The sequence below is a fragment of the Podarcis vaucheri genome (genome assembly GCF_965113315.1).
Source record: "Podarcis vaucheri genome assembly, chromosome: 7".
Classification (NCBI taxonomy): domain Eukaryota; kingdom Metazoa; phylum Chordata; class Lepidosauria; order Squamata; family Lacertidae; genus Podarcis; species Podarcis vaucheri.
The window spans coordinates 679,034-700,823 of record NC_138765.1 but is presented as its reverse complement, the minus strand read 5'-3'; the positions used below and the strand labels follow the sequence as shown (position 1 = coordinate 700,823).

Below are 21,790 nucleotides of genomic sequence, written 5' to 3'. Positions count from 1 at the left end.
CATTTGGCACCCACAAACTTATAAGAATGTCAGTGTGTTCAGAACACACAATGTCACCAGAGGTGGAATAAAAGGCTTCCTAGGAAAATCCCTTTGACTGCTTCTGCGTTGTTTCAAAGGCAGCTTCACTAACAGATAAGAACATATGATATTTATTGCTGAAATATAGGAACAAAGCACATATGCTACAATACAGAATACACAAGCAAGCGGCAGTGGCGTAGCGTGGGTTGTCAGCACCAGGGGCAAGGCAAGTAATTTGCGCCCCCTAACCCATGTATTTGCGCCCCCTAACCCGTGGATTTGCACCCCCTAACCCTAACCCCCAGATGTTGCGCCCGGTGCGGCCAGCCCCCCGCACCCCCCACTCTACACCACTGGCAAGCGGAATACATACATTTGTATGCAATGTCTCTGAAGCACGTCTCCCCCCCCCCTCCAGCTGCTCTTTCAGCCCCCGGAGACCCCCCCTTGCTGGGACAGGGCAGCCCCCCCCCACCTCCCACCCCCGCAGCCCCCCCCCGCCAGAGCTGCCCAGGGGTCCCCAAGAGAGCCAGGCGGGACTCGACACCCCCGGGTCCCCCGATCTGGTCCCTTCGCCCCCCCCCATAAGCCCTCCCCCGCCCGGACGCCCCTTCCCAGCCCCGGAGCCCCATGGGGGCAGGCAGACGGGCTCCTCCTCCCGGACACGGGTTCCCCCTTCCCACGCACACGCGCCCAGTCCCGGCTTCTTCCCGGCCAGGCGCCCCTCCTCTCGGCCCGGGGGCCCCGCACCCTCCCAGGCCCCGCCAAGGTCCCCCCCCACCATTCCGGGGAGGGAGCAGCTCTGCGCCTGCGCAACGCCCGGCGCTCCTCCGCGCCCCGCTCGCCAAGGGTTAAGGGGCACCGAGCTGGCTTCCTAGAGAGGACCGCTCCCCTCTCCGTCACTTCCTGCAAGAGGGTCTCCTCGTGGAGAGCGGCTTCGCCCTCGCCCGCGGGCCTTTGGTGGGTCTCCTCTCTGTTCCGCCTCGGGGAGAAGGGCGAGGGGGGGGGCAGGACTGCCCGGGGGGGGCATGGGGGGGCTGCGGGGGGGGAACCCGTGGAACTCCCTCCCCCAGGAGCCGGGGGCCCCCAAAGAGGGCCGGGGTGAGGTCGGAGGAAGGCAATGGGGCCCTTTCGAAGGAGTCCAGCTGCTCGGGGGCCACAGCAAATGGTCGCTGTTTTTGCACTGAATATCTGCAAGGTGGTAATTGGCGGAGCTCAGAGGTATCTGTGAGTGTCCAGAGGAGGGCGACCAAAATGGTCAAGGGCCTGGAAACGATGCCTGATGAGGAACGGCTAAGGGAGCTGGGCATGTTTAGCCTGGAGAAGAGGAGGTTAAGGGGTGATATGATAGCCATGTTCAAATATATAAAAGGATGTCACATGGAGGAGGGAGAAAGGTTGTTTTCTGCTGCTCCAGAGAAGCGGACATGGAGCAATGGATCCAAACTACAAGAAAGAAGATTCCACCTAAACATTAGGAAGAACTTCCTGACAGTAAGAGCTGTTGGACAGTGGAATTTGCTGCCAAGGAGTGTGGTGGAGTCTCCTACTTTGGAGGTCTTTAAGCAGAGGCTTGACAACCATATGTCAGGAGTGCTCTGATGGTGTTTCCTGCTTGGCAGGGGGTTGGACTCGATGGCCCTTGGGGTCTCTTCCAACTCTAGGATTCTAGGATTCTATCTCAAGCCATTTGCACTTAGCAAAATATGTATTTTATCAAAGTCATTGTTGAACTAAAATACAATGAGGAAGTATATTAATAGTGAAATACAATGAGGAAGTATATTAATAGTGAAATAATTATTAAGCTCTAACTTGAAATGATTTTTTTATTCATAACAAACTTAATAATGCAAACCCATTGGCATTTGGCAATGACAAAAGTTCCTTCAGAAACACAATTTACAAAGACTCATAATCAAGTCTCTAGAAACTTGATATAACATGAAATAATAAGAGGTGTAAATATATGAGGCAAACTACTAATAATTATAAATAGCTTTATTAATATGAAATTAAGTGGTATAACCTGTACAATGCAATTGTAGTTAATACAATGTGTTTTTATATAATATCAATGCAGTATCACCATAGTAGTCCACACTGTTCATTGGGACAGCAGACTTTTGTACCCTGTTACACTTACTGAGTGTAAATGACAGTATTTCTAGTAATATATCATTCATAAATAATACCAATACTATATATGCCTGTACATCAAAAAATTATTAAACAGGACTAATTGTATTATTGCATCTACCCCATACCCATTCAGCTGTATAATTTTATCATGATTCATTGTATACTGTGGATTCAAACAGTACACAAACATGATCTAAATTACAGTACTTTGCTTGCTTTTGCCAAAGCAAAATCGCTGATGATATCATCAAACGATAAACTGCATAGCTTGTCATTTTCTGTGCACATGATGCTGAGGTAACATAATTTATCTTGAAACTTTGTTGTTCTAAATTCATTTTTTATCCTCTTCAGCTGAGAAAAGGATCTTTCTCCATGGCAATTTGCATTCATCATTCAAATGAACATTCTCAGAATTGCTTCTACATTAGGGAATGCTGACTGGAGCTGGTCATTAAATGCCCCAGGAATCCAAGGCAGGAGAGGCCCTCCTGGAAAGGAAGCAAGCGGAGGGTGGGCGCGAAAGAGGCAACCCCCACACTTGAGTGATGAGAGTTGCTAGGGGACTCGCTGACAAGGAGGATGGAGGCCATGGGCGTAGCCAGGAATTCCCGGGGGGGGGGCAGCCAAAGCATCTGCTGGCGGGTGGGGGGGAGAGAACCTAAATTAATTGTGTGTTTTCAAAGCTTTTCAATATCTTTTTAGGATCTAGTGGGGCAGCTGGATGGTGTCTCTTAAGAACTGTGAGCATCCTTAATAAACTACGGTTCCCAAGACTCTTTGGAGGAAGCCATCTTGCTTGGCAGATGGTTAATGAATTGGTTTGAATATAACCAAAAATGCAGGATAGAACATAGTGAGCAGAGAACAGAGAGCATTCCACATGGCAAAGCCCTTGTGGTTGTGCTTCGATTAAGGGTGAGTCATGGGCCTTTCTCCTCTTCCATTGCCAATTAAACAATATAAAGTGTTGGTCTGTTGATGAACTTAGGCCCAGAAATGAACTGGCAACCAATGCAGGTATTTTAAAACAGGAACTACATGTATGCCAAAGGATTTTCGTGGGTCTTCAGTGAGGAGGGGTAGATGCCACCTGTCAGGCTTCAGGGAATCCCATCCCCCCCCCCCCCTGTGGCCAGCCAAGAAGTAGACAACAAGAAGAGTTCCTGCCGAGTCCTTTATTCAATACTTACAGAGAGAGACTTTGAACAGCGCCTCTCCATTGCAGTAATGGCGTTGTTCTGAGTAAAGTCCCACCCCTCTGTCTCTCCTCTTCTACGTCATCCCTGCGTCGGCTGATCTGTGCTTTCTGCCTCTGAGCTTCCTGTTCTCCTACTCTCAATGCATGCTGGCTCCTGGGAGAAGGGGGGTCAGGAATGCTTTCTGAAGACACAGAGTCTGTCAGCTGTCTCTCCCCTGGTGCTGCTGCTGCTTCCTCCTGCTGCTCTCCCAATATTTCCCAGCTTCTCCCCTCTGCAGCCTCTGAACTATGACCTTCTGCAAACCAGTGTTGTCAATCTATACAGTGGTGCCCCGCAAGACGAAAAACTCGCTAGACGAAAGGGTTTATCGGTTTTGTGTTGCTTCACTAGACGAATTTCCGTATGGGCTTGCTTCGCAGGACGAAAACGTCTTGCGCTTTTTTTAAAAAGCCGCTTGAAGAGGCGCAGTTGCGATGGACCGTGCTTTGCAAGACGAAAAACATCGCAAGACGAAAAGACTTGCGGAACGAATTATTTTCGTCATGCGAGGCACCACTGTACTGTCCTCCTCTTCTCGGGAAGGTTCAGGAGGAGGGAAGGGGGTCTCCAGCATTCCTCTTGGGTCCAGTCCTGGACACCACCTGGAGCCTGTTGGAGAAAAAGGTGGGATAGAAATGCCATTAGCAAAAGAGGGAACCCAGTTGAGAACCCAACCGCTGCATTTGGAGCCAGTTTCCGAGGTGTCTTCCAGGGCAGTTCCACCCAGAGGGCCTTGCCACCGTCCCCTCGGATCCAGAGCAGGAAGTCCCATGGCCACATCCTGTCTGTGCCAAAGGGACAGTGGCTGGAGCTAGACATGGGCCCTCCTGCTTACCAAGGCCACCCAAGCAGATATGGCTGGATTGGGGTGAAGCTCTGGACTATGAAGTGGGGTTGGGATACAAATGACTCACTTGTCATTCACAGTTATGACTTCTTCCTCCTCCTCCTCTTCCCACGCTTGCTCAGGGAACATTCTTCTTCTCTTGGCTGTGTATTGATCTTATAATAGAAGAATGTGTTTGATTCGTAGGATTTGCTGCACCTTCCATTAGAACTTGGCAGAGGACCAAGGGGCACTTTCCGATCTCTTGGAGACTTCCTGGGAACAGAGATGGATGAGCAAGACTCAGCTGGCCCTGAAGCAGGAAGAGGCCATGCCATGGAAACGGGGAGCAGTGGGGAATTCTGGGAAAAATCCGTGCAGAAGATCCTGGGTGAGGAGGACACCCTTTGCTCAGAGGTGCAGAGCCAGCAGCTCAGGCAGTTCTTCTACCAGGAGGCCAAAGGACCCCGAGAGGTTTGCAGCCAGTTCTACCACTTTTGCCACCAGTGGCTGAAGCCAGAAAGGCACATGAAAGCTCAGATGTTGGACCTGGTGATCTTGGAGCAGTTCCTGGCTGTCCTTCCTCTGGAGATGGAGAGCTGGGTGAGGGAATGCGGAGCGGAGACCACCTCCCAGGCAGTGGCCCTGGCCGAAGGTTTCCTCCTGAGTCAGGCAGAGGAGAGGAAGCAGGCAGAGCAGCAGGTGAGAGAGACTTTCCTCTGGATACTCCCAAGGGGCTCCAAAGAGGAGGGAGAGTATTCCCAAATCATTTCTTAATGGCCCATCCTTTTTTGGGAATCTACTACTACTACTGCTGTTATTGTTGTTGTTGTTGTTGTTATTATTTTAATACCACACCCATGTGGCTGGGTGCCTTCGAGCACATAGAAAAGCATAATAAGACATCAGATGTCTTCTAAAAGTTATGCAGTTCTTTATCTCCTTATCATCCGATGGGAGAGTATTCCACAGGGTTGGTGCCTTGTTCCCTGTAATAATGATGATGGTGATGATGATGATAATTTATTGTTTATATCCCGCCTATCTGGCTGGGTTTCCCCAACCACCCTGGGTGGCTTCCAACCAAGTATTAAAAACACAATACAGCATTAAACATTAAAAATATCCCTAAACAGGACTGCTTTCAGATGTCTTTTAAAAGTAGGGTAGTTGCTTATTGCCTAGACATCTGATGGGAGGGCATTCCACAGGGCAGGCACCACTACCGAGAAGGTCCTCCCTGGTTCCCTGTAACTTTGCTTGTTGCAGAGAGGGAACCAGCAGAAGACCCTCAGAGCTGGACCTCAGGGTCCGGGTTGAACAAAGGGGATGGAGACGCTCCTGTGGGTATACTGGGCCTTTGAGGCCGTTTAGGGCTTTGAAGTTCAGCGCCAACACTTTGAATTGTGCTTGGAAACATTCTGGGAGCCGGTGAAGATCCGTGAGGACCAATGTTTCATGGTCCTGGCAGCCAACCCCAGACACCAGTCTAGCAGAAGCAGGAAGCAGCTTTCACCTCTGTCCCCCGAAAGCGCTTGCCTTTGCCATTCCTTTTCTAACCCTTCTCCCCATTCTCTGTTTTGAATCCTTGTTGCTCTTTCAGAGGAAGGATCTTTTGGCAGAAATGGGTCTTGATTCTTCTGAGACAGAGAAGACTTCGTTGGACGCCAGAGTGAGGCCTCTGGGTAAGGAGGAAGGAGTGTTTTCTCCCCTGTTTTGTCACATTCTCTTGGTTTTGAAACTAATCTGTGATTTCTTTGCATCTTTTGAGGGAAGACACCTGGAGCCCAGAGCGGGGGGAGAGATGTATTTTTGCACAACTATTATATGAAATGGGTATAAATGTACAAATGTACTCAGCAGGGGAGACGTTCACTGCAGCTGGTTCAATTCCACAGTTTATGATCTCATCCCTTCCAGCAACACCTGTACATTAGTCCAAATTGAGCTTTAATTGACAGGAGAACCTCTGCTTCTTAATGGCAGCGAAGGAGGGTTTTCGGCAGGTGAAGGGTGTTTGCACTCAGCGCCTTCCTGCCTCTCGCAATCCATGCTGGAGCCGGAGCCTGGTACCGAGACGAACTGGGAGTGAAGCCCGTTCTCCCCTGTCCCTGGGGGCAACTTGGAAGGAGAATTACCCTCAGTCATCCTTGTTTTTCCTTTGCCAACGATCTCCCGCTGCCTCCATTAAAGCAGAGCGGAACCGGAAGCTAGTAGGGGGAGACTTGGACAAGCCCCATCTGTACGTAGAGATGCACTTACAGTTTCCCACTTACCTTGGTCTCTCTCAGGTGACGGAATGATGCCACCAAGACCTGCTCCTTCATCTTTTCATGGTGGTGGAGGGGAGGCAGCAGCTGTGGACCCAGATCAGGTAGGGGGAAGGAGCCTTGTGGGGAAGGACTGCTTGGATGCAGACTGGCTGGATGCAGAGGAATGGTGGGAGGAGCCAGAGAAGAGGGAGCCGACTGGGAGGAGGAGGAGGAGGAGGGGTCTGAAGCTGGAGAGGGAAGAGGGCTCAGGGAGCAGAGGGAGTCTGTGGCAGAGAGCAGCCCAGACTCCGAGGCAGAAGCTGCAGCAGGAGAGAGGGATGAGGAAGGCAGAGAGGGGTCTGGCCGCTGTAGAAAACAACAGAGCCAAGTGAATGTTCTCTAAGAGGACAGCCTTTTCCCTGTTCTGTTAGGATACAGTTTGCTTTGAAGATGTAGCTGTCTATATCACAGATGAGGAGTGGGCGTTGCTGGATCCTGACCAGAGAGCTCTGCATCAGGAGGTCATGGAGGAGAATCGTGGGATGTGGGACTCTCTCAGTAAGGCTCCCTATTGGATCATCTTATCTGTTTTGTAATTCAATATATATATATTGTAAAATTTTTATTGGGTTTTCACAATTTATATAGACACACACAATACACAATACAGACATAGAAACACAAAGACAAACATATATAATTTCAAATCCTTAATTTCTTAACCACTTCCCCTGACTTCCCCACACCTCCCCTTCTTGCATCCCAATTCCAATAGTTAACTCAGCAAGTTCTTGTCTACAACTTTTACCTTATTAATATTTTACTTAATTCTTCTTAATTAACCAAATTTAACTTATAAACCTCGATTAAACCACATTACCCATCATTTCCGTCCTTTTCTAAGGTCGACCCAAGTTCCCTTCCACAAATTTCCCAATTTTTTATATTAATTACAAAACATCGAAAGCAACATATACCGTATTTTTCGCTCTATAACACGCACCAGACCATAACACGCACGTAGTTTTTAGAGGAGGAAAACAAGAAAAAAAATATTCTGAACGAAACAGTGGATGTATGATTTTTGTGGTTCATGCTGTGGCCACAGACATGTGATCTGACAGTGAGTTTGGAGTAGCCCAATGCAAAAATCCTGAGGATCCATGTGGATCCATGCTTTGTAACCACGTTTTTGCACCACTGCGACCCTAGGCAACAGTGGGTGCGTGATTTTTTTGGTCCAGGCTGTAGCCATGGACATGCTATGTTATCTGATGGTGAATTTGGGGTGACCCAGTGCAAAGATCCTGTGGATCCATGCTTTGTAACCACGTTTTTGCACCATTGCAGCCCCAGGCAACAGTGGGTGCGTGATTTTTTGGTACAGACTGTAGCCATGGACATGTAATGTGATCTGATGGTGAATTTGGGGTGACCCAATGCAAAAATCCTGAGGATCCATGTGGATCCGTGCTTTGTCACCATGTTTTAAATGGGGAGGGAAGGAAAGCAAAAGCCCTCCCCCCCCCAAGCCAGACAGGATATACGAAGTATGATTTCTTTTTTATTTACAGTATTTCTTTTTTGGCCACCTCTGTCACTGCAACCTTTGCTCTGTGCTTGCACACTTTTGGGCAATAGGGCATGTAACACACTTTTTTTTCATCTGCCAAGATGTAGAAAATCAATTTTAATGTCCCTATATAAAATGCCTAGTGAAGCAGAAGGGTATTACATCAGCCACTGTATTAAGGCTAAACGTTTGAAGAACAGCTCTCTATGGGGGGGGGGAGACTAAATTCCATTTTCAATCAATTGTTATTGTGGCAGCAATTATCAGTGTATAGCACACAATGAGGAAAAGAACTTTAAAATATATATATATAAAACATTCTCACGTTATACTTCTTCAAAGAAGAGTATTAGGCTTTTAATGAAGGGGAGAGGAGATTTCCATGTCTCACTCTGCAATCCAGCCTGCTGTTACTTACGAGCAGGGAAGCAGGGTTTCTCTTCCAAACAAGCATACTGTCTCCCTCCAGCAGTACATTGCTTGGAGAAGCTGTAATTTGGAGGGGGCCTGGGGGCAGGGCTCTCTTGCTTTTGGAAAAGAAATGAGAAACCTACCATTGTAAAGCAAAAGTCGTCCCCCCCAAGCCAGCCCCCCCCTCTCTCTCTCTCCCTCTCTCTCTCCCTCTCCCCCACCTGCATGCTTTTCGGCTGCCTGCGAGTCCCTAGACTAGAGCACAGAGAGGAGGAAGTGGTGGGCTGGAGCCTGCACACAGTGTGTGTGAGACTAGGGAAGAAGGAAGGACGTGATCATTTCCTTAACCCTCTGCTTGCCAGGAGGGCAGGGGATTCCCTGCTCTTTGTTGAGTTTGAGCAAACGCAGCAACAGAAGCAGGTGGGCAGTAAGACCCTGAGGCAGAATGCAGGAAAGCTTCCGCCTTCTCTCTTCCCTATTTTGCCCCTGCGCTCCGGCGAATGAGCTCCAGGGACCACACATTCGCTCAATAACACGCACAGACATTTCACCTTACTTTTTAGGAGAAAAAATCTGCGTGTTATAGAGCGAAATTTACGGTAATTATACACCCTTTGGATCCAAAACTTTCGGGCCCCCCCCTTTCCCGGTTTCGATCCCCAAAAAATATCCATCAATCTATCAGTTCTCAACCTGGGTCCCTCACATCCGAGGCCCTCAAATCTCTCTCAGTCCCTCTCTGCCGGTTTTGTTGGTAGTCCTTTATGTTGGACATCGAGTCTCGGAGAAGCTCTGTCCCAGTAGGGTCTATTTTTCTTCCAACCAGACCTCCATATTCAAAAGTGGAGCCCAAATTATGTTTCTTATTCCTTTTAAATCCAAATGTCCCTAAAGCTCCAACTTTCGTCTTAATCAAATTTGTAATCCATAGGTCTTCCGATCTCCCCATGGGGAGATCTCTCCAATCTTCATTCTCAAATTCAAACCAAATTCTCATCATCCAGGTCTTGTTTTCCTTGTAATCCATTTTTGCAGGCCTCTGGTCGTCCTTTTTTACCTGCGGCATTTCAGCTCCTCCTTCCCACTCCTCTGAATCAGCACATATCTCTTCTTGTTCAGCTGCAAAATCTTCTTGAGTTAAGTCCTCGGCACAATCAACAAGTTTATTTACTTTAAAATTCAAGGTTGTTACATCTGTAGCCAAAGCTTCACTCTGATCTTGTAATTTTCCCAAGAGAAAGAACATTCTATCCAACTCAGCCTGTATTTTTCCATCTGCAGCCATTGTAATGTCTTAGAACCCCCTCTAGAGGGATTCCGGTTACTTAGTATTCTTTCTCCAACAGTCAAGTTACTTTGTTTTTATTTCTTCTTTATTTTCAACAACTTGAAGTCAAATGTATCAAAATTAGCCAGCAGAAATAACAAAAGGCAATTTTTTCTAACATTGACAGCTCGTTTGACAGCTGTCAAACTCTTTATACCTCCTCAACAGGCTCTCTCGCGGATCGCTCCCGGATCCCGGGGGGTTGCACGTCAGCTCCTAAAAGTTAGTTCTTATCCTCCAGCAAAATACTTCTAATGCCAAATCGTGAAATTAATAACTTTTGTCTCACAAAGAGAAAAATAATAATAATAATAATAATAATAATTTATTATTTATACCCCGCCCATCTGGCTGGGTCTCCCCAGCCACTCTGGGCGGCTTCCACAGAAACCAAAAAACACTAAAATATCATACATTAAAAGCTTCCCTGAATAGGGCCGCCTTAAGATGTTTTCTGAATGTCAGGTAGTTTTCCATCACCTTGACATCCGATGGGAGGGCATTCCACAGGGCGGGCGCCACCACCGAAAAGGCCCTCTGCCTGGTTCCCTGTAGCTTCGCTTCTCGCAATGAGGGAACCGCCAGAAGGCCCTCGGCGCTGGACCTCAGTGTCCGGGCAGAACGATGGGGGTGGAGACGCTCCTTCAGGTATACTGGGCCGAAGCCGTTTAGGGCTTTAAAGGTCAACACCAACACTTTGAATTGTGCTCGGAAACGTACTGGGAGCCAATGTAGGTCTTTCAAGACCGGTGTTATGTGGTCTCGGCGGCCGCCCCCAGTCACCAGTCTAGCTGCCGCATTCTGGATTAGTTGTAGTTTCCGAGTCACCTTCAAAGGTAGCCCCACGTAGAGCGCATTGCAGTAGTCCAAGCGGGAGATAACTAGAGCATGCACCACTCTGGCCAGACAGTCAGCGGGCAAGTAGGGTCTCAGCCTGCGTACCAGGTGGAGTTGGTAGACAGCTGCCCTGGATACAGAATTGACCTGTGCCTCCATGGACAGCTGTGAGTCCAAAATGACTCCCAGGCTACGCACCTGGTCCTTCAGGGGCACAGTTACCCCATTCAGGACCAGGGAGTCCTCCACACCAGCCCGCCCCCTGTCCCCCAAAAACAGTACTTCTGTCTTGTCAGGATTCAACTTCAATCCATTAGCCGCCATCCATCCTCCAACCGCCTCCAGGCACTCACACAGGACCTTCACCGCCTTCACTGGTTCTGATTTGAAAGAAAGGTAGAGCTGGGTATCATCTGCATATTGATGGACACCCAGTCCAAACCCCCTGATGATCTCTCCCAGTGGCTTCATATAGATGTTAAAAAGCATGGGGGAGAGGACGGAACCCTGAGGCACCCCACAAGTGAGGGCCCAAGGGTCTGAACACTCATCCCCCACCACCACTTTCTGAACACGGCCCAGGAGAAAGGAGCGAAACCACTGTATAACAGTGCCCCCAGCTCCCAACCCCTCTAGACGGTCCAGAAGGATGTTATGGTCGATTGTATCAAAGGCCGCTGAGAGATCCAGCAGAACTAGGAAACAACTCTCACCTTTGTCCCTAGCTCGCCGGAGATCATCAACCAGTGCGACCAAGGCAGTTTCAGTCCCATGATGAGGCCTGAACCCTGATTGGAAGGGATCCAAATGGTCCGCATCCTCCAGGCGTGCCTGGAGTTGTTCAGCAACCACACGCTCAATCACCTTGCCCAAGAATGGAAGATTTGAGACTGGGCGATAGTTGGCCATACTGGCCGGGTCTAAAGATGGTTTTTTAAGAAGCGGTTTAATGACCGCCTCTTTCAGCGGATCTGGGAATGTTCCCTCACAGAGGGAAGCATTCACCACCCCGCAGAGCCCATCGCCCAGCCCTTCCCGGCTAGCTTTTATAAGCCAGGATGGGCAAGGATCAAGGAGACAGGTGGTTGGTTTCACTCGTCCAAGCAGCCTGTCCACATCCTCGGGGGTAACGGATTGAAATTGATTCCATGCAACTTGACCAGACAGGGCTCTAGCACTCTCCCGCCCCAGCCCTGCTCCCACGGTGGTGTCTAGCTCCTTCCGAATATGAGTGATTTTATCTGCAAAAAACTTTGCAAAATCGTTGCAGGAGATCTTGGGGTCTTTACAAGGCCCCGATGGTAAAGGTGGTTCCGTTAAATTGCGGACCACCTGAAAGAGTCTCCTGCTACTATTTTCTGCAGATGCAATAGAGGCGGTGAAGAAAGTCTTCTTCGCCGTCGCTATCGCCACTTGGTAGGCTCGACGTTGAGCTCTAACCTGTGTCCGGTCAGATTCGGAGTGAGTTTTCTGCCACCGACGCTCTAGCCGTCTCAGCGATTGTTTCATCGCCCTCAGCTCCGAAGAAAACCACGGGGCTGTCCGGGCTCCATGCAATCGGAGAGGGCGCTTCGGAGCCAGACAGTCGATAGCCCTGGTCTCTCGACCTTAGTTATCCAATTCTTGCTTTAAATTGTCTGCAAGACGGGGGGCGGACTTCCTTTTAACACCTCCCCCGATCGTACCGAATTCAGGAAAAATAGATTTTTAAGTCCAATTTCCGTACTACTCACGGGTTGTTACTTTTGTAATCCAAATGCTCAAAGGAAGAAGTCAGCGCTCTCAGGCCATGGCTTGCGGCTTCACTCCGTAGAAGAAGCGGCCTACTCTCAGCACCGCGCCACTCTCCGTCCCCTACTCCGAAGCCTTTAAAAAGGCTTTTTTGCGGGTCGGGGAGGGTGCAAATGGTGCCCGCCGAGTCACCAAGTCCACAGGCTTCAGCACCTGTGGTTTCTGAGGGTCCCTGCGTCGCTGCCGCGGCAGGACCCGTCTTCCGCGGAGCCAATTCCCTCCGGAGCTCGGAGGGAATCCGCCATTAACCTTTTCGCGCTAACCCGGAAGTCCCTGTAATTCAAGATATATATCTAGGTGATGAACCTCTGATATTTCGATGAGGCTCAACAGCGCCACTCACAGCACCTGGGATGCTAACACTCCCACAGCAAACCTTGGATGGATGGCTATTGATTGTTTTCCCTGTGAATATTCTTCCTCCAGTTCTGCCTTTTAAAACCCTGACCAGGATGTCTGAACTGCCCAGGCCTTCTTAAATGTAGGCTTCAGAGTGATTTGGGGTGTTGGAGTAGCTTCAGTCCAGTTTCCTGCTTTTGTTCTTGCTTCTGTCTCTCTCTGGTTGACCAAAGAGTCGCTTGACATTGGAGATGGCACAGATTCCACGACTGAACCAAACAAACTCCATCCCAAAACAGAGCCAGGCTTTTTGAATCTCAGGCATTGAACATCAAACATTTAAAAATTCCCCATACAGAGGTGCCTTCAGAAGTCCTCTAAGTTGCATAGTTATCTCCTTGACATCTGATGGGAGAGCGTTCCACAGGGTGGGTGCCCCTACCGAGAAGGCCCCCTGCCTCGTCCCCCGTAACTTCTTGCAGTAATGTAACATTTAAGCAAGGGCACTTGAGTAATAATAATGCTGATATGACAAGTTTCTGCTGCATGCTGTGATGTCAAGAATTTATGAAAACATCCAAATTGCTTTAAGGTGATGCACATCATAATGTTAGTATCTTCGCTCACAGTCAGAGGTACCTGGCCTCCCCCGAGGCAATTGAGCAAGATACTGTGTTTACCTTCCGTCTGCGACCCCGGCAGGCTAGGTAAACAAACCCGGCGATTCTTCTCATTAGACGTGAGATAGAACACACCCTCTGCTTCTCTCTTCTTCTCTCCCTCCCTGCATTGTCCCCAGGGAGGGGAAATGAGACAGACAGGAGTCCTTTTACATGTTTTATTCCTGTCACTCAACAGTACATAGAAATGCGTCTGTTCCCTTCAGACTCCATCAGAAGAGACACAAACTCCACCCCTGTACTTCCAGCACAGGTCACATGACACTCTGAGCTAACATCCGGTGCTCAGTACAGAGAATAGGCTCCACCTTTTCTCCAATAGTACAGTGCAAAACAACAGCATTCTGTTTTGCATTCCAGCCATCTGGAGCTGGCTTTTGCCTTGGTGCTTTTTCCCAACACATAATTATATTTTTTAGCCACTGAAGAAGTTTAAATTTGGCAGCTGCTACACACATTTGTTCAATACACAAAGAGTATTTTTCAGCACACAGAAGTTCATGTTTGCCATTTTTGTTCCCCTACTCTTACATCGCCCACTACAAGGCAGCTGACTTAGACCAGGCCTGTCCAGTGTCAGTGTTCCCAAATATTTCACCAGCTCTTAAAATTTGTTTAGACTTATTACTGCATATTGAACTGCGTGAAAAGGACAGTAGTGACTTTGAAAAAGTATGGGAACCATTTACAACATTCCTACAGAAACAAAAAAACATGGCGTCAGAGCTGCAACCTGATCCCAGCTCACTTAGGACCACGCTGGCCAGCATTCATTTTATAAGAGTCTTTATTGATTTACAGGTTTCATTTCCGAACTGCAACGTGCAGCTCTACGTCTTCTACGCTAGACTGGCGAAGTCCCGTCTGACTCCCCGCCTCCTGCACACCAACTTAATACCCTAGCCTTGCTCCACCTCCTGCGCCTTTCCCTTCTACGCTGGGTCCCTCTGCCCCCCGAGGTCCCCTCCTTCCTACTCTCTTCTGACGCTGAGGCTGACGAGGACCCCCCTGACCCTTCTGCCTCCTTGCGGCGGGCTTTGGGACCTGGCTCCCTTTCCGGGCTGCTTACTGCGCCAGCTTCCGCTGCATTTGAACTTGGCGCGCGCGCCCAACCCTCTACCTTCCTCTTGACCGTTTCCTCGCTTCCTGATGAGGGCGTGACCACTCCTGACTCATGCCCTCCCTCCTGCTGACAGCCTCCGGAACCCGATGCCTGTTTCCCTTTCTCCCCGCTGCTCTCAGCTGGGAATGTTGGTCCCGATTTCCAGCTGCTGCTCTCTGAACTCTCTCTGGTCCCTCCTTCCTGGGGTGTCCCCCTGGGTCCCCCCCTAGCTCTGACCACTGGTGCTCCTTTCTGAGAATCCTCTGACTCACTGGACAGGCTCGGAGATCTCGGGTCGTCATCATCACTCATTCTCCCTTCGGATTCCTCCCCCTCGCTCTCTGTTTCCTCCCTGTCCCGCGTCTCTGCTCCTGAACCCCTGACACATGGACTCGGCAGTTTACAGCTTTATTGATAGAGAAAAAGAAATTTTACAATGTGACAAAATATTATTTTATACAAATAGCAGAATGTAATATATGAGGTAATAAACCAGAAATGGAAGCTGAGGGAAGTCAACAGGGTGGGGAGAAACTGGAAAATGAATGTTATTGATAGTGGATATTTGTTACGAGAAAAAGAAAACCAATAAAAATTATTTTAAAATAATTACTGCATATTGAACAACTTAGCATATTGAATATATCTTAATTTTGGACAGGGAACTTTCCAGCATTGGCCACCATTTAAATAATAATAAAAGTACATTTTATTCATGAAGATAGTACAGATCCATATTTAAATTTGAACAAAAAGATGCTACCAAGTTAAGCTAAAAATAGTTAAGAGAGAAAACATCTAATATTCAATTTGATTTGTTTATGAAAGTAGACATTTTTACAGAACAAAATGAACATTATAACATCTAACTCCCTTCAGTTCTTTCCCTGTCACAAACCTTAATGAGCATTGCTCCATAATTTTGAGCTGCACTTCTTCCCTGGACTCTAATCCGTTTGCCTCTGAGTTTCAGGTGGTGATAAATTGGAAATGAAGAACAAGGGAGAGCACAATGAATTTCACACAGTGGAGGAGCCATATCAGGATTCAGACTGTGGAGAGAGCTTCAGTCAGAGCTCCCATTCCTCTTCCCATCAAAGAAATCCCCTTGAGAAGAAGCCCTATCAGTGCTTGGAATGTGGAAAGAGCTTCACCAGGAAAGAAAATCTCACTTCCCATCAAAAAAATCATGCAGGGGAGAAACCATATCAATGTTTGGAATGTGGAGAGAGCTTCAACAGGAAAGAAAATCTCACTTCCCATCAACGAATTCACACAGGGGAGAAACCCTATCAGTGCTTGGAATGTGGAAAGAGCTTCACCAGGAAATTATATCTCACTTCCCATCAAAGAATTCATACAGGGGAGAAACCCTATCAGTGCTTGGAATGTGGAAAGAGTTTCACCTGGAAAATAAGTTTCACTTCCCATCAAATAATTCATACAGAGGAGAAACCATATCAGTGCATGGAATGTGGAAAAAGCTTCAGGAGGAACTCAGATTTTACTTCCCATCAAAGAATTCATACAGGAGACAAACCCTTTAAGTGCTTGGAATGTGGAAAGAGCTTTACTTGGAAAGAAAGTCTCACTACCCATCAAAGAGTTCATGCAAGGGAGAAACCCTTTAAGTGCTTGGAATGTGGAAAGAGCTTCACCTGGAAAATAAGTTTCACTTCCCATCAAAGAATTCATACAGGGGAAAACCCCTATCAGTGCCTGGAATGTGGAAAGAGCTTCACCAGGAAAGAAAGTCTCACAGCCCATCAAAAAATCCATACAGGGGAGAAACCTTATCAATGCTTGGAGTGTGGAAAGAGCTTCAACTGGAAAGTGAGTTTAGCTTCCCATCAAAAAATCCATACAGGGGAGAAACCATATCAGTGTGTGGAATGTGGAAAGAGATTCATTAACAGCGCCAATCTCACTTTGCATCAAAGAATTCATACAGGGGAGAAACCCTATCAGTGCTTGGAATGTGGAAAGAGCTTTACCTGGAAAATAAGTTTCATTTCCCATCAAAGAATTCATACAGGAGAAAACCCCTATCAGTGCCTGGAATGTGGAAAGAGCTTCACCAGGAAAGAAAGTCTCACAGCCCATCAAAAAATCCATACAGGGGAGAAACCATATCAGTGTGTGGAATGTGGAAAGAGATTCATTAACAGCGCCAATCTCACTTCGCATCAAAGAATTCATACAGGGGAGAAACCCTATCAGTGCTTGGAATGTGGAAAGAGCTTTACCTGGAAAATAAGTTTCATTTCCCATCAAAGAATTCATACAGGGGAAAACCCCTATCAGTGCCTGGAATGTGGAAAGAGCTTCACCAGGAAAGAAAGTCTCACAGCCCATCAAAAAATCCATACAGGGGAGAAACCATATCAGTGCGTGGAATGTGGAAAGCGCTTCAGTCAAAGCAACAATCTTACTTCCCATCAGAGAATTCACACAGGGTAGAAACCATTTCAGTGCCAAGAGTGATTGGAGGGATTTATGAAAATCTGGTCTCATTTTTAAAGTTCTTTAAAAAACCATTTGAGCTCTTAAAAGGACTGAGAGTTGGCTAAAAAAGCTAATAGCAGGACAGGTTTGGACAAGTCTGCTCTTCGAAGGAAAATATGTCTTCTACTGTGAGACAGTTAAAGAGAATTGGATTACTGCAACACAACCACTCTTCTCTGGACATCTAAATTGCTGTGTCCTCTTGGACACATTGTTTCTTTTTTCTTTCTTGTGGTTCCTCTCTTAAAGTAATTATTTGGTTAATTCGAATCTTAATTTGAGAAACTGGATTTTATGTTAAACAGCTTATGCATTCTGGGTATCAGGCTGGATGGAAGAGAGAGGGCTGGAAAAGTACAGGAAACAGGATCTCTTAGGAAAGAGTTATTCTGTGGCCTTGAGAAACTGATAAGGGGTTGCTGGAAAAGGGAGAGTGAGATTTTGACTATGGCAGTTAAAAAACAGTTAACACCAGGCCCGAGTAGAAGATCTTCAGAGCAAGACCCAGGGGACAGGTCCCCATCTGAATTGGTGGAACTTTTTGATGACCTAAAAAAATACCGGACTAAAGAGATGAAGGAAAAGTTGGAGAAGCTATTAGCCCGAATTGATAGAAATAGTGAAATGGTGACAAATTTGACCACTAAAGTAGAGACACTGACAAAGAAAACAGAAGCACTTGATGTCTACATGAAAGGAAGGGAGGAAAAATCTAAAAAGCTGGAAAGGGAGACCAAAAAATAGAAATCAGAACAGGAGATGCTTAGGATTGATGTGGACTGTTTGAGTGGAAGTCAAGAGGCTTTTTTTGGCGCTTTGGCAGTCCTTGAGATGAGACAGAAAGCCCAGCCTCTGAGACGGAGAGGAGGAAGGAGAGCCAGGCCTTTTGAATCTCAGGCAGTGAACCCTGTAGTAACAATAATGATAATTTTGTTATTTTTACCCTGCCCATCTCCCTGGGATGCCCCAGCCACTCTGGGCAGCTTCCAAAAAATATAAAAACATAATGAAACATCAAACATTTAAAAATTCCCCATACAGAGGTGCCTTCAGAAGTCCTCTAAAAGTTGCATAGTTATCTTCTTGACATCTGATGGGAGGGCGTTCCACAGGGTGGGTTCCCCTACTGAGAAGGCCCCCCTGCCTCGTCCCCTGTAACTTCTTGCAGTAATGTAACATTTAAGTAAGGACACTTGAATAATAATAATAATGCCAATATGACAAGTTTCTGCTGCATGCTGTGATGTCAAGAATTTAAGAAAACATCCAAATTGTTTTAAGGTGATGCACATCATAATTATATTTTTTAGCCACGGAAGAAGTTTAATTTGGCAGCTGCTACACACATTTGTTCAATACACAAAGTGTTTTTCAGCACACAGAAGTCCATATGCTTTCCATTTTTGTTCCCCTACTCTTACATTGCTCTCTACAAGGCAGCTGACTAAGACCATGCCTGTCCAGTGTCAGTGTTCCCAAATATTTCACCAGCTCTTAAAATTTATTACTGCATATTGAACAATTGAGCATATTGAATATATCTTAATTTTGGACAGGGAACATTCCTTCATTGTCCATCATTTAAATAATAATAAAAGAACACGTTATTTATGAATGTAGTACAGATCCATATTTAAATTTGAACAAATTGATGTGACTGTTAAGCTGTGTTAATCTTTTAAAAACTTAAGTGAGAGAAAACAGCCAATACTCGATTTGTATATGAAACTAGACATTTTTACAGAACAAAATGAACATTGTAACATCTAACTCCCTTGAGTTCTTTCCCTGTCACAAGCCTTAATTAGCATTCCTCCATAATTTTGAGCTGCACTTCTTCCCAAGCCTCTAATACGTTTGCCTCTTAGTTTCAGGTATTGATGAATTGGAAATGAAGAACAAGGGAGACCACAATGAAATCCATACAGTGGAGGAGCCATATCAGTATTCAGACTATGGAGAGAGCTTCAGTCAGAGCTCCCATTCCTCTTCCCATCAAAGAAATCCCCTTGAGAAGAAACCCTATCAGTGCTTGGAGTGTGGAAAGAGCTTCACCTGGAAAAAGAGTTTCGCTTCCCATCAAAGAATTCATACAGGAGAGAAACCATATTGTTGCTTGGAATGTGGAAAGAGCTTTAGTCGAAAGGACAGTCTCACTTCCCACAAATCACATCATACAGGAGAGAAACCTTATCAGTGCTTGGAGTGTGGAAAGAGCTTCATCTGGAAACAGACTTTAGCTTCCCATCAAAGAATTCATACAGGGGAGAAACCACATTGTTGTTGGGAATGTGGAAAGAGCTTCAGTCAGAGGACCAATCTCACTTCCCATCAAAGAATTCATACAGGGGCGAAACCCTATCAGTGCTTGGAGTGTGGAAAGAGGTTCACCTGGAAAGAAAATCTCACTTCCCATCAAAGAATTCATACAGGGGAGAAACCCTATCTGTGCTTGGAATGTGGAAAGAGCTTCACTAGGAAAGAAAATCTCACTTCCCATCAAAGAATTCATACAGGGGAGAAACCCTATCAGTGCTTGGAATGTGGAAAGGGCTTCAGTCGAAAGGATAGTTTCACTTACCATCAAAGAATTCATACAGGGGAGAAGCCATTTCAGTGCTTGGAATGTGGAAAGAGCTTCACCTGGAAAGAAGGTCTCACTGCCCATCAAAGAATTCATACAGGGGAGAAACCCTATCAGTGCTTGGAATGCGGAAAGAGCTTCAGTCACAGCTACCATCTCGCTTCCCATCGAATAATTCATACAGGGGAGAAACCATTTCAGTGCCAAGAGTGTGGAAAAAGCTTCAGACATAAGAGCAGCCTCACTTCCCATCAAAAAACTCACGGTGGAGGAAGACTAGTAGTGTTTGTGTAGAGATTTAATTTTAGAAGGCATTATTATTTTTTAGATTTACATACTGCCCTTCATCACAAAATCTCAGGGTCGTTCACAAAATAAAATACAAGGTAAAAGCATGAATAAATAGCTAAAAGAAAAACAACACAGCAACACCACCTCTCCCACAAACACTTAAAATGCTGTACAGTGGGAGACTTCTGGTTTCTGCAGATGGCGGTCGGAGTGCGAGTTACTGCAGAGTGCGAGTGATCGCTCTGACACTTGAGCCCCGTGGAGCAGCAGGGAGAAGCACTAAGGCAGAGTGCGCAAAACCCCCTGAGAGGGTTCTGCAGGTGTGGAGGGTCCAGCAGCCCGCAAAAGCTTCTGCAGCTGCCCTCGATTCCTCTGCTGAAAGGCATGGGGAGGGGTGTGGGGAGCAGTGACGGAGCCAGTGGTCCTGGCAGCAGCGCAACTCCGTGGGAGACAAGCCTCCACTCTAGGCTGAAGCAGAGATTTCCCAAAACTACTTACAGCCGATGGGAAGGTAAAGAAGATTTTATAAAAGATTGTATTCGACTAAATTCGGCACCAGACAGAGAAATAAAAAGGAGGTTCGTCCCCATCTCCTAGGTAATAGCCACTGCATTGGGAAAGTTTGTAAGTGGGAAAGTTACCAGTTTATTTGATATAAATGGCCAGCAGCTTGCTGATGGGAAAGTTGGATCAAAAGCAACCCAAACCCATTCTCATTTCTTATTGGATTTATAATTGTGAACATGACCTTGCATCCAAGAAACTTGATGTCTGCAGGAGAACACCCATTAAGTGGAGTGAGTACCTGGAAATACTTGTGAGTTTGGCAAGGCACACTTTGATCGGAGGGATTTTTGAAAGTCTGGTTTCATTTAAAAAAAATAAAAAATTGTCCAGTAGCACCTTAGAGACCAACTAAGTTTGTTCTGGGTATATTATTTTGTGTGCATGCACACTTCTTCAGTTGGAGAATTATTAAAAATTTCTGGGAAAGGATTTATAATGAACAGAAAAAAATGTTTAAAATGACCTTTGTTTAAAACCCAGCAGCTTTCTTAATAGGTTCAATAGATGCTGAACTACCCAAAGAACAAGATATTCATGTATGCTACAACAGCGGCCTGGATCCTGTTAGTTCAAAGATGGAAGGAAGAAACTTTGAAGAATGGCGAATCAAACTTATGGACTATGCAGAGATGGTGAAACTAACAACAAAGCTCAAAGACTATGATAATGAGAAATTCAAAAAAGAGTGGGAAACATTTATTGTATATGTGCAAAGAACACTAAACAAGTTGAAACATTAGCAGCTTTGGACTAAACGCTTGCAATTACCAGAAATTTGGATAATTTAGGATATAATAATGGATTAATAGTAGATATGGATATGCAGAAGAATTTGGTGTATATAAGGAACCAGAAGTGGGAATGGGGGGGAAGCTTGAAGATTTTAAGAATCTCAGTAGAGATAATGATGAAAAGATAAAGATATACATATGAAGGTGGGGGGGGGGAGACACGTATTTTCAATGTTAATTGTGGAATCTTGTTTTGTGGAAAGTAAAATAATAATAAGAAGAAGAGTTTGGATTTGATATCCCGCCTTTCACTCCCCTTCAGGAGTCTCAAAGCGGCTAACATTCTCCTTTCCCTTCCTCCCCCACAACAAACACTCTGCGAGGTGAGTGGGGCTGAGAGACTTCAGAGAAGTGTGACTGACCCAAGGTCACCCAGCAGCTGCATGTGGAGGAGTGGAGACACAAACCCGGTTTCCCAGATTACATGACTGCCGCTCTTAACCACTACACCACACTGGCAATAATGCTGTACAGTGGGGGTGTAGCTTGCTGCTGAGTTGAATTGTG

The 21,790-nt window shown here is 46.5% G+C and overlaps 2 protein-coding genes across 2 annotated transcripts; both read left to right on the top strand.

Moving 5' to 3' along the window:
* The first annotated feature begins 911 nt into the window (after positions 1 to 911).
* On the top strand, positions 912 to 18,665 carry LOC309536774 (uncharacterized protein). Its single transcript, XM_082231077.1, has 6 exons — positions 912 to 984; positions 4,441 to 4,935; positions 5,837 to 5,918; positions 6,525 to 6,607; positions 6,917 to 7,043; positions 15,519 to 18,665. Exons 2-6 carry the CDS (start codon positions 4,522 to 4,524, stop codon positions 17,003 to 17,005), a joined length of 2,193 nt encoding a protein of 730 aa, XP_082087203.1. The 5' UTR covers positions 912 to 984; positions 4,441 to 4,521; the 3' UTR covers positions 17,006 to 18,665.
* LOC309536903 (uncharacterized protein) lies at positions 17,037 to 21,496 on the top strand. Its single transcript, XM_082231293.1, has 2 exons — positions 17,037 to 17,298; positions 18,919 to 21,496. Exon 2 carries the CDS (start codon positions 18,942 to 18,944, stop codon positions 19,926 to 19,928), a length of 987 nt encoding a protein of 328 aa, XP_082087419.1. The 5' UTR covers positions 17,037 to 17,298; positions 18,919 to 18,941; the 3' UTR covers positions 19,929 to 21,496.
* Positions 21,497 to 21,790: the final 294 nt, after the last annotated feature.